The sequence below is a fragment of the Ascidiella aspersa genome, chromosome 6 (genome assembly GCF_963924565.1).
Source record: "Ascidiella aspersa chromosome 6, kaAscAspe10.2, whole genome shotgun sequence".
NCBI classification, from domain to species: domain Eukaryota; kingdom Metazoa; phylum Chordata; class Ascidiacea; order Phlebobranchia; family Ascidiidae; genus Ascidiella; species Ascidiella aspersa.
In genome coordinates this window covers 25,508,808-25,526,421 of record NC_139452.1, presented here as the reverse complement: position 1 = coordinate 25,526,421, position 17,614 = coordinate 25,508,808, and the positions used below count along the sequence as shown (strand labels likewise).

At 37.2% G+C, this 17,614-nt stretch overlaps 2 protein-coding genes across 2 annotated transcripts; one reads left to right on the top strand and one right to left on the bottom strand.

The window, feature by feature from the left end:
* The first annotated feature begins 78 nt into the window (after window positions 1-78).
* Window positions 79-10,984, top strand: LOC146140991 (solute carrier organic anion transporter family member 4A1-like). The gene is made up of 14 exons (XM_083392771.1): window positions 79-239; window positions 1,387-1,518; window positions 2,448-2,723; window positions 3,101-3,216; window positions 3,764-3,857; window positions 4,424-4,512; window positions 4,923-5,049; window positions 5,671-5,843; window positions 6,112-6,273; window positions 7,258-7,436; window positions 8,171-8,323; window positions 8,826-8,879; window positions 9,640-9,807; window positions 10,877-10,984. The coding sequence occupies exons 1-14, from the start codon at window positions 79-81 to the stop codon at window positions 10,982-10,984; spliced, it is 1,992 nt and encodes a 663-aa protein (XP_083248897.1).
* Window positions 10,985-12,775: 1,791 nt separating this feature from the next.
* Window positions 12,776-16,476, bottom strand: LOC146140990 (uncharacterized). Its single transcript, XM_083392770.1, has 3 exons — window positions 16,225-16,476; window positions 14,594-14,734; window positions 12,776-13,051 (listed from the first exon to the last, which is right to left on the bottom strand). Exons 1-3 carry the CDS (start codon window positions 16,474-16,476, stop codon window positions 12,776-12,778), a joined length of 669 nt encoding a protein of 222 aa, XP_083248896.1.
* Window positions 16,477-17,614: the final 1,138 nt, after the last annotated feature.

The following is a 17,614-nucleotide window of genomic DNA, read 5'->3' as shown; positions in this document are numbered from 1 at the left end:
TCTTATTTCCATACTACAGCTTTGTGTCCAGAGTTTTTTTAAATCCATGGTGCTACTATAGACACAATAGAAAACAAAATGCCTGTAAGTCCAGAATCAGTGCGCCCGATTGAAGATGCAGATATGGAAATAGTTGTTACACAAGATAAATACAACGTAAAGTCAACTACGGAAGCTGACAATGACGTAGATTTCCAATGTGGTGTTCAAGCTGATTTTTCCTGCTGCAATAACAATAGGTATCGGCTATGAACAGCCCTATGTATTTTGGTTTAACGCTAATTGGTCGGCCACTATACCCTTTAAGTAAGCTACAATTGCAACAAGCTGTTAAGCTTCATTACAGTTTTTGTTCAGACTGGGAAAGGTTGCTATTCTATATAACCAATTTCCAGCAGTACCGGTCAAAGATTTGAGAAAAGTAATATCGGTAATATTGGACGGACAATTGGTGTACAAAGAATAGTGAAAAGGCAGGTGCCATGTAGCCCAATTCGCATTTCTCTTAAGCCTTTCGCCATGCAAGGCCTATCAAAATGTTTTAACTTTTGCTGTTAGCGACACATGTAGTCTTCCATTGCAACTAGATACCTCAAAAATCGTGTGGTAATCAGACCGCTGGCCAGACATAACGCATAATCACGTTTGCAATACTAGGGTGACCAAAGTTGCAGTAGCTTGTAACTGTATACTTCCGACGCGGATTATTTAATTTTCTGCAATTTGTAGTCAGTCTATAGGGTCTCAGAAATTGGCGTGCGTGAATGTGATTTAACATGCTTCAAGGGAGGTTTTACAACAGGTTATATTCCAGGTTTGGTACTAGCTAAGTGGTCGGGCGAATCTCAGGGCGCTGAATTAACCAATGAACATTGGCCAACTTAGAATTAGCGGTTTCAAATTAGAATAATCTTGCTGAGGGCATTGCACAAATTAAACATCTAAGCAAGTATACTATCAACGCTTGAAAGGACATTAAACAGTGTTCGTTTACCCTTCCAATTTAAGACAGTGACGTGTGACGAAAATAATTAAGAAGAAAACGCAAATTGTTAATATAATATTTATGGAAATTACATTAAAATATGCCGGGTTGCTGATGTAGACGGCCAATATTCACCTAAAGGCCAAATATATCTTTTGAAGGTATACATTATCTAATTCTGTAGAAAATGAGTCTTCATATGAGCCCAAATAACGTTATACTACTATTGTAAAATCAACCATAACACGCAAACTCTGTTTAAAAGAGCGCCTTTAAGGTTTTTAAAGCAAACGAACGGATTAAAGCTTGGCTTAAACAATCGATCATAGACACAAGTAGGCCTAACAGGGTGTTATTGTTTAGCTCCGTTATACCATTAATAACGGGTTAGCTTTATGTAGTTTGAAGTGCGCTGCTCTTCAACGCTTCGCCACACCTCGATGGACCCTTGCCATACTCAGCCTGGCCGGTATGCTTCAGGGTTTTGTGGTACACGGACTGGTCAGGGTGGTAATCACGACCATAGAGAAAAGGTAACCGTCAGAAAGCTATATGTTTTTTTACGGCGTTTGTGTTGTTTTTGTACTGTATCTGTTTGTTTCCTTTATCAAGCAGTATTTCCTAATATCGGGGTATTTGTTTATTAGATTTGTTATCTTGAAAACAATTAACTCTTAAAGTGTTCCAACGACCAGGCCAAGTCATTCTGCCAATAAGGCTAAAAGTCACCTGAAGTCGCTTAAAAACCAAGACGTGTAAAACTGCACACTATGCCTTCGGAAATGTTTACCAAAATCAGTCAGCCTTATTAGGGTTAAAGTGCAAGCAAGGCCAGGCTTATAAAAACAACTAGCATGCGATGAGGTTTCGACCTAACGACCTCCGGTCACACCATGACCATCGCTCCACAAAATGAGCACCATTGCGTGCTATATCTTGTTCATACATACAACCTCGTTTAAGGGGATCAACAGCCCGTATTTCAGCAACTAAAACGTTTATATACACAATATATATTCTGTGATTAAGCCCTTCTGCCCTTTTGTAGTCGTAATGGCCAACGATAACATTATATCGTAGGCAAGATGCCAAATGGTGCTAGGATGCCAAAAGGTGCTAGGATGCCAAAAGGTGCTAGGATGCCAAATGGTGCTAGGATGCCAAATGGTGCTAGGATGCCAAATGGTGCTAGGATGCCAAATGGTGCTAGGATGCCAAATAGTGCTAGGATGCCCAAAGGTGCTAGGGTGCCAAATGGTGCTAGGATGCCAAATGGTGCTAGGATGCCAAATGGTGCTAGGATGCCTAATGGTGCTAGAATGCCAAATGGTGCTATCGAAACAGGCAATGGTGCTATGGTTGTTTCTGACGTGCTACTGTCTTAAAAAATACACGTTGTTTATATGTGAGACTTGTAGGTTGAAAACAGTGTAACTGTATAGAACTACCTTGCGTCGCACAGGTTCGGAATGAAGAGTACAGAATCCGCTTTGGTCCCGAGCCTCTACGACGGCGCATCGCTACTAGCTGTTCCTGTTGTCACGATTTTGGGGGGCAAGGGCCATAAACCCAGGTGGATTGGGTCGGGGATCCTTCTGCTTTCGCTGGGGACCTTCATTTTCATGTCGCCCCACTTTGCCGCGCCCCCCTACGCGGCCTCGTCGGCCAGCGGCGCCGGAATGGTCTGCAGAAGCAGTGGAAATCAAACGGAACACACACAAGACCTGCGCAGCTACAAGTTAGATAAACATATTTTGGATACTGTACTATACTGTACACTGCTTGTTTAGCACGGAATTTCCGGTTCAAACAAACTGTAATAACTTATACAAACTGTTGCTACCAGGCATAGTTATTCTAAACTTTGGTTAAGAATTATAATTACTAGAGGAGTTGTTTTTAATTTATAAGAGCTTATATTAACTACAAAGCTTGGCGATTCAAATATCCCCAAACGGAATTAAATTAAACGGGCACCTGATATTTGCTCGCGAATCATGAGTCGAGGAATTCTGGCGTAAAGCAATTTCCCTTTTACCAAGTTGCATGTTACTTACAGAAACTGAACGTTGTTCTTGGTAATGTAGTTGTACAATGGAATTTGCCAAATTTCAGGTACGTATTTATTTTTGCCAACATTGTCAACGGACTCGGATCTTCGGCGCTGCTCACCCTTGGTATGACGTACATCGACGAAAACGTACAACAGAAAAAATCGTCGGTTTATCACGGTAAGTTGCCGTGCAGAACTTGGCTATCTAGGGTACTGTTTTACTTTTTCGAAATGGGATCTAACAAAAATAAACTAATATAAGATAACGGTAGACTCGCAGTATATCCGCGTATTCATGTTTATAACCAGGGCTGTGGAATCGGTTAAAAATATTAAGTCGGACGCCGCTCAGAAAATTGAACTCCAAATCCATCCCCTGTCCGACTCTTGAATAATCCCGCGCCATATGCTATTTCACCCCTACAATATAATGTTGTCGGCCTTAGCTGTTTCGAAATTTGAATTACCGAGCTTTGTCTTTTTATGAATAACCGAGCTCTGCCTTTTTCGTGAGACATCATATCTATACATATATTTCGTTTCGTTACACGCGTTTTTCTTCATTTTTCTTTTGCGTGTTTTCCATTATACGAGCGACGAGCGTTCAGTGTCATTCACCCTGACGAAGGGAATTAGCATAGGTTGCCGAAACGTTGGTAAATAAATACAATTACCAGACGAGCTGTTTTGGAGTTATATTATATCTTAGCGTGTTTTTTTTGCAGGAATATTTTACGCGTTTGCCTTCTCAGCTGGGCCAGCGTTGGGTTACATTCTAGGCGGCCTGTCGCTAAACTTGTACATCAACATCGGAGAAAGGTAGGCCTTTAAATAAAAAACTTTACTTTCTGTCACGTATAGTTACAATTAATAAGGTCCATCAACATTTCTGAGGCAACACGGAAAACTGTGTCACGGCATATAACTAAATTGGTAAACAAATAAAATAAATTGTTAAAGGAAACATTACACTAATTTAACCTGGAATATATGCAATAATTAATTATTTACATAGGCCCACATTAAATAGCCACTTTTGGTATTCGTTGTTTACACCTAACAAAATGGCAGTTAGAAATTACCATTAACAACAATGTGACATCCCAAGCTGAATCACCTCGTTTCAAAAGAAAACTTAACCCTTGTTACCCTACAGGTTGTTCACCCTGGTGACGTAAATGTAACCCGTCCTGATAAGATCAATCGAGTTTATTTTATGGTTAACAAAAATAAATCAAAAAACAGTTTGCGATTAGCATTTTATCGAAATGAACGGAAGGGCGCCGATCAATCTGAATGGTTTACCTCATAAACCGACAGAAATGCTGTAACTTCGTTGTTATGCTAATTTTAGTTAAATATTTATTTGAAATACATTTTTTTAGTGTTCCTGTTACAAATTCAAGCCCGTTTTGGGTTGGAGCTTGGTGGTTCGGGATCATTATTGCCGGTCCACTGGTTTTTCTTTCGGCAGGTACGCCTACTCTTAATAAAAGTTACTCTATTTTGCTTATTTGTAGCCTCTTGTTGATTTTAATGTGTTTGTTTATCTCAAAGAGTTGACGTAAGCCAATGACTTGACTTGGATGCACTTAAGTCATTGTTTTAATTGATTGACTGAATACTTTAAGGCTAAATTACTTGACTTGACTTAGGAATTTTGAACAAATGATTTGACTTAAACCTTAGTCATTTTAAAACGACTAGTCTACAACTCAGATGAACGTTTTCTTTATAATTACTCGCAGTAGTAAATATAGGCCTACTAATGTGAAATACGTCAGTAATAAAACTTTCTAGCTATGATAATAATTTGTTTGTCTAGCGATAAGAACGACTTACCAGGGGTTGTTAATGCAACTAACGCATATGACCTGTATTTAGTTCTAATATTGCTGCTGCCTCGAAAGTTACCATCGAGTGTGAAGATAGTTGAAAGCAGGAACTTGGAAGTTGACCAGTCGTCATCCAATCTGGTCGATGACGATGGCAAAGCTATGGAAACTGGAAGGTTTGACACGCTACGCTAGCGTCCTTCATTTTTGTCAAGTCACACCCATTTGTTATAGGTGTTCAATATGACCAAAGATCAACCAAATTATTCAGTGAACAGGTCATTTAAGAAAGACATAAATCCCAGTCAAGTAATTTTATAATATAATCTTAGGTTCAAGTCAAGTTATTCTCAATAAATAACAAGTCAAATATAATTCTTTACTTGCACTGAAGTCATTGTTGTAGCAAGTTAGTTGCACTTAACCATTTAAACTAGAAAAAGTGAATACACTTTTTTCCATGTCTAGCATTTCACGTCAACGATTTCAACGACACAAATAACAATCAAACTATTTTACACGAAAATAGTGATACACAATTTTGTCAAGAATTAAATTGCATTTAACTTAAACTTTTAATTTAATTATTTAAACACACTGACTTAAGTGCACTTAATTATAGAAGAGTTAAAAACGAAACAGCGTAAAAGTGTGACTATAACGATGGTGAAGTGAGAAAGGTAAAAATCACTCTAAACTACTGCAACTAAAAGACACACTGCACCGCAACTAGGTGTAAAGTGTCCCAAGTCATTTACCAAATATTTTAACGGCTAACCACTGGCTTAAAATTACAGCTTTTTCGATCAAGCTAAAGTCCACCTCTCTCTTCTCCGCAACATCCCTCTGCCTCTTACTTGCCTCGCCAACGCACTCGACTACGGTTTCATCGTCGGCTTTTCGCCTTTTCTGCCCAAGTTCCTCGAGGCGATGTACGGCCTCACTGCGTCTGAAGCTTCTCTCTACGTAGGTGAGTAACTTTTGCCCTATTCTAGATAGTCACAAAATGTTTTACAGAATAATATAAGCATATATTTATTTATTTTAACACATTAAAACTTGGGTGCTGGTCTAGAATCCTACCACAACGCAGTAAAATCCTTGGTTTAAGGTGGGTTAAGCATTAACAAGTTAATAATAACAAACGCTAAGCCGGGGAGCTAAACTGCTGGGCAAACTTGTCCGAAACTTTTAACAAAACAATGTAAAGTCACTAAAAACAAAGCTTTTTCTTTCAGGAGTTCTCTCGGTGGTCGGTGCTTCCACAGGCATCATGACCGGCGGCTTGGTTGTGTCCAAAGCACGCCTAAACGTTCCCGGAATCCTTAAGTTGTGCCTCATCAGCACCGTCGTCGGAATAATCTGCAGCGCCGCGTTTATGCTTCGCTGTTCCGAAGGAGGTGAAATTCACAATTACCAACACAGGCTCGAAAACCGGTCTACATTGTTTCAGCACTTGTCGATTTTCTAAAGGTCTATCGTTTGGATAAATAATGCTTCATTTGTGCTTAGACTTTCAGTTAAAAAATAACTTTGAAGAGGTTGAACATTAAAACCCTGAATCCTGTGGTTACGCCAAGTCCAGCACCTTTGGTTCTGCTTGTATATTCAAAATGGCAAAAAAGGTTTTTCATAAATATACAAACAAAATACCTTTGGATCAGTGTTTCCTAAACTTTTTTGGCCATACCCAACCTAATTGCGGCGCTATGATTTCGTGCACCCTAACACTTGAGTTCTGTCCTTAATCAAATTGTCTGTGTATCCTTGTTGTTGCTCCTCAAGTTTGAGACCATTGCTTAAGAACCGGATCCATTTGTCTAAGAATCACGGCTCACCAAAGAGGCATTGTAGCTAATTGTTATAGAGAATAGTCAGATCAATCGCTGGCCAACGTATTCTCCAAATAACAAAACAGATAGTTACACACTCGACAACTCAGTTCACAGCTTTGACTAAAAAGTACAGCAACATAGGGAAGGTTGAACGAAAATCTAGGGTTGTACCTGATACCCGATACCAAGTGGTAGTATCGGTACTTGTCTGATACTAAAGTGGTATCGGTGCCGATCCGATACAAAAGTAATTTGTGCATTTTAGCAATTGTTCGCGGTCAAGCGGAACGTTTTCATACCTCAAAAACGATAATTTAAAAAAATAATTGATTTAGCAGTTTACGATTTTGGCCTTAGAACTTAAAAATATCAAATTTGAATATTTTTAATTAAGGTTTTGTTTATAGTAATGACTTGTTTTGGTATCGGATCGGATCGGATCGCGTACTTTTCGACCAAACTCTGAGCATCAGAACTGGAAATAAAACTATCGTACAACCCTTACACGTTATACTTTTTGGTAAATTTCCAAAAACGATCAATTTTCAGCTTTCGTCGGATCCAGTGTTCCCTACCCGGGTGAGAACAACACTTCCTCGACCGTTTTCACGTCTCAATGCAACCGAGACTGCGGCTGCACAACAGACCATTACGACCCAGTGTGCGGATCCAACGGACTCACTTACTTTTCACCCTGCTTTGCTGGTTGTAATGCTGAAAGCAACAAGGTGAGGTTTAATGGTTTTATATAGTTTTGTAACGACTTAAGTCAATGATGAGTTGATTTTAGTGTACTTGGGTCACTATTTTCAAATGACTTATCTTGACTTAAGTATTCTGGATAAAATGACTCGACCATTTAGAAAAATTGCTCAACATTTACTTTGGTTATTTACACAAATTACTCGACGTATGTTAGGTGTTTTAGTTGAATAATTTGTGGTTAAATTGGGTAGTTTTAGACAATGATTAAATGTAACCAACTTAAGTGATTTCGCAAATTCACTTAACCGGGACTTAAGTCATGTTAAAATGACTTTATTACAACACTAGTTTGGTACTAATAGGTATATACATTTTCACAGTTAAAGTGGTATATCTTGTATGGATTGATAGTAATTGGCTTGTCAATTTCGAGAAAAAAATCTGATGCCTTAACTGAAATTTTTACTGGGCATGAGTTTTTTAGACATGTCGTCACATAATTACTTAATTAAAGTTGTAATACAAATAGATGAACGAAGCCTACTGCGCTCAGTACGAAAAGTGTATCTCGATCCCTACAATTTAATATTTTTTTACTTCAATTATGACATCACAAATTTACGTCATACACCTTTTCGTCTAAAAACATTCAACTGAAAAATCTCCGCTATGTTCAGAAACTCAAATCGTATCTCAGTGCATATATGTTTGGGCGGACAGCTAAAATTTTATTAAGTGTTGTTTTTGCAAAAAACAGACCTTCCTTGGTTGCTCTTGTGTCCAAGGGAGAGAGACGAACGCGAAAAAGGGTTTCTGCCCAGCACCCTACTGCAACGGATTGCCGATATTTCTTGTTCTGCTTTTCGTCGCTATAGTTTCGACTTTTGTGTGCTGGACCCCAAACCTACAGGTAAACAGCAGCAACGCACTGTTTTTAATTTTGACAATTTTTTTTTCAACTTTTATAAAAAAGAATTGACTTTGACAAATATCTTGGTCAAACTGATTTAACTTGACAAATGAGTCTTTGGACACATGATCTGACTTGGACTTAAGTCATTGTGTCAAACTACTTGGATTAAAATTCGGCGTTTTTATAGTTTTAATAAAATTGGGTTATTTATATCCAAGTTGCATGTAAATCAATTAACTTTCTGTATGTTGAGTTTTTGTTGCTTTTTAGTTGAGGCATTGCAAGCTTCCCTATATGTAACTAGTTTAACGTTAACTTTAAGTTAATGACTTGACTTAAAGTTTATTTGCCCTAATAATGATTTGATTGGGATTGACTTTTTTGTGTTACTTTTTAAATCACTTGACTACGACTAAAGTCAATGATGTGTTTAGAACGCTGAACAGCAGTTCAACTTTTAATTAGCAAATTACTGCTCTAAACCGATTTTGTTTGGCAGGTTGTTGTCAGGATAGTCCCGTTTCACCAACGATCGTTTGCTGTGGGGTTGCAAGTGAGTTGATAACGATAATCTTATTTTTTCCTGTTTTTTTGGAGAACTTTTTTATCTAATCATTTTAAATGGATAGCGATGCTACAATTGTGGCGAACTCCAGATCATACGTAAACGTTGCTCTTAAAGTATATAGAAGTTTACCTCAATCTTAATTTAACTCTTTAAAACACAAGTTGCAATATTCAAAGCAAAACACTCAACGTTGCGAGAATTCTGTCAAACTAGAATATGTTGTTCCGAAGACAGTACACACACAGTGTTAACAACTGTAATCTAGTCCTTCGGAAGCTTACGTATCGATAGTACATCGAAAGCCATCGCAGAATTACCGAGCCTGTCGATCAATGATGCAAACATGGCAGGCCATAGCCTGCGAACTCACTACCTCGGTCATAGCGGGACCGTCGCTCTACCAACTGAGCTACACAGGCTCAGGGGGAACGAGTCGAGAAACAAACATACACCAATGCTTCTGTTTGTACAAGCAACTTTCTATTGGAGGGGATCTTCAGTAGAACATCATTCGCAAATGTGGCTATTGTTCCAATGTATGCCTTAGTTTAACCATTTTTGTAAAAACACTTAAATAAACCGAAAATAAACTTTAAAATCTCGCAACTTGACAGGAAGTTTAAACTAAAAAAAGATAGCAAGTTAAATATTTAAATGACACATACAATACAGGTCATGCTTTGCCGACCAAAACCTTACCAATGTAGTTAAGTCATAGTTTCACATGCCCGACGTTCGTTTACAGTGGTTTTTAAACCGGACCTTTGGGATGCCGTTCCCGATCATAATCGGTTCAGCTTTGGATCGAGCTTGTTCCGTTTGGGGAACGGAAGACGGAAGAAGCGCATCGTGTCGACATTACTTCACAAACCAGATGTCACTGAGTCTCTTTGTTATCCTGTTATGTTGCAAGGTAACTGACAGTTTGTGAACAAGTAATTTTAAAACGACTTAAAAGTCCCAGTCAAGTCATTTATAAAATAACTTAGGTCACAGTCAAGTATTTTTGAATAAATAAAAGTCAAAGTCCCAGTCCAAGTCATCAGTTGCCCAAGTCAAGTCCAAGTTAAGTCATAATTTTAGCAAGTCAATTTCAACTAAACTAAAAAACAAGAAAAACGCAGCATATAGCAAGCAAATTATTTTATGTGCAAATGTTAGGATAAATAGCTCAATTTTAGAACAAAAATGTTTAAGGAAAGCACAGTACACAAGATGGCTTCGGAGAGGTTTACCAAAACCAGTAAGCCTGGTCAGAAGTTTAATAGAAGCAAGGAAAGGCTAGAAAAAACTTTCTTGTTATCTTATGTTGCAAGGTACATTTACTCCTTGATGCTTTTAACGCGTTTCCAGAACAGGGATGTTGCCTGGCTATTTATTAGCTGTACAGGGATGTTCGATATCGGACATTGTATTGCGATACCGATATCCGATATTTTGGACAAAAGTATCGAGGTCCGACCCCATACCAAGTGACGTCATTACTATGCTCATACGAAAATCATAGATAAAACTTAAACGTTAACATTTTTTTAAAGGAAATAGGCTACTATTTTGGAACACTATATACGGATCTGTTCGTTTAATGGTGAAAATAACGGCCCAAATAGACGTTAAAAGCGACATGCTTTATTTTAACGTTTCGGCAAATTAACCCTGATGATGGCATGATAATTTGCCGAAACGTTTGAAAATAAAGCATGTCGCTTTTAACGTCTATTTAGGCCTTTATTTTCACCATTAGGCTACCATTTGCTTTAGTGTTAGAAGTTGAACCTATTAATTAAAAAACAATACCTACTATTTAAAAAAAATAAACTTTTAAGGTATAAAAGAAAAACAGTGTTTTATTTTTCGACGTTGATGTTGCACTAATTTTCATCTTATGGCCAAAGTCCTGTTGCTGACTCCCGGTGTAACATGCGAATTATTCACACTTTTGATTTTCAGCCAGTTTATGTCGACCTTTAACAATTTTTCAGGTGTGCGTTTTACTGTGCTACGGACTAGTTCTTGTGATTTACCGACCTTCACAAAAAGTTGCCGCAGAAGAGGAAACACCAGAAGACGCAGAAACCACTAGGCTTTGAATTTTTGACTTTTAAACCTAATGAACTTACCGTGGCAAAGGTGTTACTTTTTTATTTTCATTGCGCCGAGAGACGTTCGTAACGACCAATCCTTTTAGGAATAAAGATTTGTCACACTGTGAAGCGGCCGTGATAGGAAGAGTTGCGTTTGTAAAGAGTGAATATAAGTACCAAACGGAAATTGAACAGCAGAGATTTATAATTTCTAGAAAATATACCAGTATTTGTTATATTTTTAAAGCAAGTTGATACATTTTTTCATTACACAGCGTGAATCACATCAGGGTACAAATTGACGATATTAAGAAACAATTGTGGTTAAATTGCAAATTTGAACGATAACGTTAAAAGAGCTTGTGTAGCAAAATGACAGATCAAAACTGACTCGCGTTTTGTCGTTTAGGCAATTTCCCATGATTTAATATCGTGACTAAAAAATGTTACAACTATCCTAATGTTGCCTTGATACAATGGCCGCCAGTAAAAATAGAAATCGTTAATGTTGGGAAGTCTTAACGCAATTCCTCTATAGCACATTTGAAGCTAATTATAGGATGGTAAGGGTCGATAGATTTATTAATTCAAAAAATAAATAAATTGGAAGCAAAACTACTTTAACTCCACGCAAATCGACAATTATTTTTAAAGGATAATAAGTACCTTTTTGTTCAGTGTGGCAAATTCAACACTTTTCGTAATTTGTAGGACTACAGGAAATCTGGAATTTTAAAACAAATTCTTCGTAAACACAATTTTCTTTACAACACGCTCGATTGTCATTGTTACTGAACGTTTTTAGAGCTTTTGTTGTTTTAGTTTGAGCGTGCTTGCGCTTATGCTGATTGCAATTGCAACCATTGCTAATTGTAATTACTAGCTTTGCTGATTGCTAGTATAACCTTTAAGGCCGTAAGGCGTAAGCAGGCGCCTAAAACAGACTCGTGGACAAATGACTGGTAAAGCCTACTACGACTAGGTAGTGTAGTCCTGTGTAAACGTTTGTAGTTCACCTACCAGATCAGGTTCTCCAAAAATGCAATAACTTTGTCCAAAACTGCCAATACAACAGAAAAGAATTGATATACGAAGTGAAATCTATAAGGAATTGGACTTATAACATCGCTTCTCTCTTGTTTTGCTGAAACAGGTTGGTAAAGTAAAACCTTTAAAAATAAACTCTACAGATTGGTTTATATAAGCATAACTGTTTTTAATGTTTGACTGTAAACACTTGACAGAATGCATAACTTGTTAAAACTAAAATACGACAAGGTTATGCACATAAAATGTTTTATATAAAATGAAGGACAAGTGTTTGGATTTGCGGATATACATACTTTTGTATTTACAGTTATGACTCTCAAAGGTAAACCAGTTTGTTAGTATATTAGCTGAATATTGTTAATGTTAAACATAAAAATACACAAAGCGCTGAAGCGGTGTTTTAAGGTTTGGCAATGGATTTGGCTATAGTTATTCAGTAGGCAATGTGCTTTAAGCCGTCATACCATATTATATCTCTGAAAATTGCTCGCTTTAAGAGTTATGCCTTCTATCATTTGATTCGTTTTGATTGTGTTAATTAATGTTGTGGTTACGATTTAATAAGCATGACAGAAAATGGCGCAATGCCGGTATAATGCAGAACACATGTAGGCCTACAGTAATATGTTTTGTAATGCAATAATTTGAGTATTGATAGCAACAGTTATGTGATAATTAGGATTTGTGTAATGCACTTTTTTTGCGATCCTTCTTCTTGGAACATTTTGTCCAGAGTTTTATTTTAACTTAGTTCACCGACCAAAAAAAGTTGGCGACCGATTCTGAAGTAAACAGTACGTAAATAGCGATGCAGAGCAAAATCATTAAAACTGCGAGGGTAACGTTCAGCTCAGTTACCAGGCGACGCATAATCTTGTCTTCTCGTCGCAAGTCGTCCAGCACGCTCGCCCCTTTATTCTTGTAAGGGAAATTACGGTTGGGAACCTGAACTCCCAGAAAGTCGCAGAGCGGTTTCCAGCCCTGCTTTACTTCGTACACTAGCAACTTGTCTTTTGGGGCGTTCTGCAAAGTCGCAAATCTTTTAGACAACGTGGCCTATTGCTATAGTAAAGTGCTTGAAAGGTGGGGTGTTGTAAATAGTTTTTCCTTTGTTACCTCACTGCGTTGCCCAACTTGACGTCACTATACACGTGACCAGTGTGTTCCTTGACGTGTGACCAACGCCCAGGCGAGTAGGACTGGCGTTTCGCAATTTGATTCGATTTCATGCTATTCGACTGGATAAAGCTTTATGTATACAAAATTTGTGGATATACTCAACGACCAATATTAACTGAGTGAAGAGCCTAATTCGACATGTTTAGGTCTTATCTAGATTATTTTAGATCTTATTCGTCGTGGTCATTAATGCGAATTTGGCGTTATTATGTCGGTGGTCTTAGTAATATGGTATTATGGATAATCTGACTTAGATATTATTGCTTTGTAAGCATTCTTGTGTTTTCTACTTGAAAGTACTGTGGAATCAAATGAACTAAGAAAAGTAAAAATACATGTTTTATATATTAAATTATTTTTTCCTTTTGCTCGCGGCGCACCTGGCGGCCTTCCATGGCGCACTGCGGCCCACCGGTTGAGAAACGCTGGTCAAAAATATCAGGTATCAGAATAAAATGACGGTATCGGACATTCCGTGTGACCATTTTCAGGCTGTAAGGCTAAAACTTGCTTATCCAATGTAATATCTCAGAAATTTACCCATTTATAGAAAAAAGAAGTAAGATTTAAGCGGGTACGATCTTATATTCGTAACCTGTAGGATCCTGCGATTGTGTTTTCGGTATAAACGCTTCAGTGCTTCTTCTTCATACGGGCGAACCGTTGACCAAGGCCATTTTCCACGATCACCAAACAATGAAACTGTAAATCAATCGTTGCAATGTCCAAAGTCGAAGTACCAGTCTAGTTATTTGCAAAACAACCTAAGTTCAAGTATTTGATTTTTTAATCAATAAAAAGTCCCAGGCAAGTCATAGTTCAGTCTTCGTTTAATAAGCTACTATTTTTTTATTTTGCTTTCAAATGCCCATACTTTAGTGTTGTATCAGCACCGTTACCACCTAGCATCGGATGAGTATACCAGTACTACCAGTTTGGGATCGGGTATTGGCCTCGAACTGATTTATCGAACATCCCTAATTACAACTACTATGAACGATCTTGACGTGTTATTCAGTGCTGTGAAAATTGAATTTTAAAATGTCTCGGTAAATTCATTTATAGCTGAAGACAACGTCATGGCATTTGCGAAAGTTAGCAACTCTTGCCAAGGCCAGTCATTTGCATCAATATAAAATGTTAAATTATTGAAACTTGTTCACTTATCCTTTCCTTAAAGGCGACATTTATACGTAAGTCAAGTGAAGTGATGTAAAAACAGTGACTCACGTGCACATTACAACACTGCTTTTATTAAAAACGACTTGATTTTTAAGTAAGAAACATAACAGAAAAATGGTACAAATTTCTTGTTATGGTTAAAACAAATGGCTTTAACAGTTACGAATCGTTGTCTTAAACTTCCGCAAAGCTATACTCACAAACTGCCGTACGGAACCTAAAGAACTTCCAGCCCGAAATAGAGAAAGTCATAAGTGCGATGAGTCTCATGTCATTGCTCAGAGCAGACACTTGTTTGGTGATGCTTTTGTACCAGGATTCCTCATCGCGAATTGTCAAAACAATCTGCACGGTACGATGTTTGTTTAAGAATCTTATTTTGTAAACAAAATTTTAAAATTTCGGTTTTGGTGTTGCTTCGACTTAGACTAGTAAAGGGTAACAAGGTTTTCGACAACATGACTGCTGTTTTGAAGATTAGATTATTACTTTTTACACAACTGCACAATAAATTTGCTTTGTCAAAAAGGCGTTTATGACAAAACGACAAAATTAGGCCTAAACACGGTAAAATGCCTTGCCTCTTTCTAGGACTTCCCATCTAAAAAAGTTAAACAGTTTTATAAACGTTTTACACATTTGTAAGTTAAACAGCACTTTAAAATAGTGTCGTCTGAATTTGTCGGTTTGGAGTCAATATCGATACCAAGTGGCAGTATCGGTACCCGTCCGATACTGAAGAGGTATCGGTGCCAATCCGACATCACGTAATATGTTGCATTCCAGCCATGTTTGCATCCAACGTAGGGTTTTCTATTTTTATAAGATAAAAAAATTACCTATGCTCTGAAAGCTATTACCTTATCCCCTTACTTTTTGCCCAAAACATTCTAGGTGTCGGTATTTGAATAAAATTTTAAATGCTGGACATCCCTACTTTGAAACAGCATTTATATTGCGATTAGAAATGTCCAATGCATGACTTTTATTCCGGTACTTATAAAATAGACGATAATTTTGAAAAAAATCTAAGCTGTCTAAACAAATACCAAATCACGCCATTACTTTGAGAAAGTATCAATTTTTTTATATCAAAACGCGCTTATTTCACGACTTCAGCTGATTTAGTCGAAATATACACTATAGCTTGAAAAAGTCAAACAACACTTGACTGGGTATTCACTGTTTACGGAAAAAATCTTTTTAAAGTTAAAAACATTGCGTTAAATCGCAAATTATGGCAAAGATACACAAATAAATTTCTGTATAAGGCCGTATTTGTCCTAATTTTAAATAGAGAAATCAGGTGGCACTGTATAAAGACAAATTGTATTTGATTCTCGACAAGCTTTCGCACAACCGTGCTTCATCAGGTCAAAGTATGATTTCACAAATAAATTTGGAATCGGATCGGCACCGCTTTAGTAGCCTATTGGTTGAGTAATATTACAATAAGCTACTTGGCATAGGGTATGGGCTCCGGTACGATTTTGTCAGGCAACCCTAGATATGATGACAAAACAGCTTTTAACGTGTTTGGCGATAAAAAGATGTCTTTAGAATTGTCAATTCATTGTGCAAATGTTTGCGTCAAGTAACTTAACAAGACAAAAGTACTCATTTTTTAGCGTAAAATGGACTGAAGCGTGTAGTTATACGTGAAATAAATATCAAAGCTCATACAGAAACCGATGGCATATTTGTAACATTTTAAATAAAATTTGAATACAAACTTTTGAAATTGATTAACAATTATTAGAAACGTTCCAAACCTATCCTAACTACTTATGTACGGAATTTGATGTTTATTCTCTCGTTTTAAAACTTGATTGTACCTTGGCATCAGGAAAAGCCTTCAACATTTCATCCCAGTAAAAATAGCAGGGACTGTCAGTGACAGCGTCGACATCCTTGTACATTCGCCTGAAATCTTCGACTTTCGCTCCTTCTCGGATGATTTTAACCCAATCGTCGCCAAGAAAATAAAAGTTCTCCATGAAATCGTAAACTTCATATCCGAGAATGTTCAACGCCGCGCACATGGTTTTTGTCCCGGTTTTTGACATTCCAGCAGCAATTACTTTCATGATGCTGATGCGGTAAACTATAGCTCATTTATTGGCCCAATTAAAGAAACTTGCATTTTAAAAACCAATTCTAAAAATGATGTATCTTATGGTGCCCCATCAATCCATGCACTCCAATCACTGTTTGGCCAATCACTTTTTTTTTTGCCTTTTTATCGTCAGTCATTGGACAATGCTTTTATACAATCACGATAAATCGGTGTTAACCACAGTGTTGTGAACAAGTGATTTTGAAGTGACATAAGTCCCAGTCGAGTCATTTGTAAACTAACTTAGATTCAAGTAAAGCATTTTTCAATAAATTACAAGTTAACCCCAAGTCAAATCATTGTCGATAAAAAAAAAACGTTAAATTATTTATTTGACAAAACTCGTCCGATTGTGAGCAATAAGTCGATAAGTAATTCCTACCGAAGGCTTAATGTCAAGTCAAGTCATTTAAAAACAGTGACATAAGTGCAATTAATATATAAACTGTTGCTACCAGGCATGGTAATATAAATCAAAAAACAGCTCCTCTGGAAAGTGTAATTGTTAACCAACATTTCGGCAACCTATACAAGCCGCCTTCGTCAGGGTGATTGACACTGAACGCTCGTACAATAAATGGAAAGGAAAAAAAGGAAAAAAGCAGAAAATAAGTGCAATTAAGTTAGATCATTAAAACAGTGCTTCTTAAACTTTTTTAGTTTTGTTCATCCCTAGCATTTATCTTCAGATTTCATTCACCCTTGTCTCATGATATGATAAAACTATCTCGTCTATATATAACAGCACAAAATTACTTGATTTCTGACAGTTAACCCTTATTCACCTCTTTTGGTTGGTTCACCCCTGCAAAAATTTTATTCATCCTGGGGTGAACCATTCACCTGTTTAAGAAACACTGTATTAAAGCACTGGTGTTAACCGCTTTGTGCTAATTTTCTCGCGTCGAAATATTAACAAAGCACCACAGCTTCGTCAAAGTTACATTTCGCCAACTTTTTTTTTTTATTTAGTCAAATAAAAGTAATTGGACAAAATACCTTCCTATATTGATCTAATTGACTTCTCATTTGTTTTGCCTTGGTACTTTATATCTTCAAAGAAATTTTATTTCGACCTAATTTCAGTTTCACATTCGCAAACGAGATAA

Excerpts from the sequence above, each read along its gene's own strand:
- LOC146140991 (XM_083392771.1), top strand. The coding sequence starts at position 79 with ATGCCTGTAAGTCCAGAATCAGTGCGCCCGATTGAAGATGCAGATATG. Across the intron at positions 4,513-4,922 it reads ACTGGTTTTTCTTTCGGCAG|TTCTAATATTGCTGCTGCCT; the intron begins GTACGCCTACTC and ends ACCTGTATTTAG. Across the intron at positions 7,437-8,170 it reads GTAATGCTGAAAGCAACAAG|ACCTTCCTTGGTTGCTCTTG; the intron begins GTGAGGTTTAAT and ends TGCAAAAAACAG.
- LOC146140990 (XM_083392770.1), bottom strand. The coding sequence starts at position 16,476 with ATGAAAGTAATTGCTGCTGGAATGTCAAAAACCGGGACAAAAACCATG. Across the intron at positions 14,735-16,224 it reads AGGCTTTTCCTGATGCCAAG|ATTGTTTTGACAATTCGCGA; the intron begins GTACAATCAAGT and ends CGTACCGTGCAG. Across the intron at positions 13,052-14,593 it reads TCTTTAGGTTCCGTACGGCA|AACGCCCCAAAAGACAAGTT; the intron begins GTTTGTGAGTAT and ends GCGACTTTGCAG.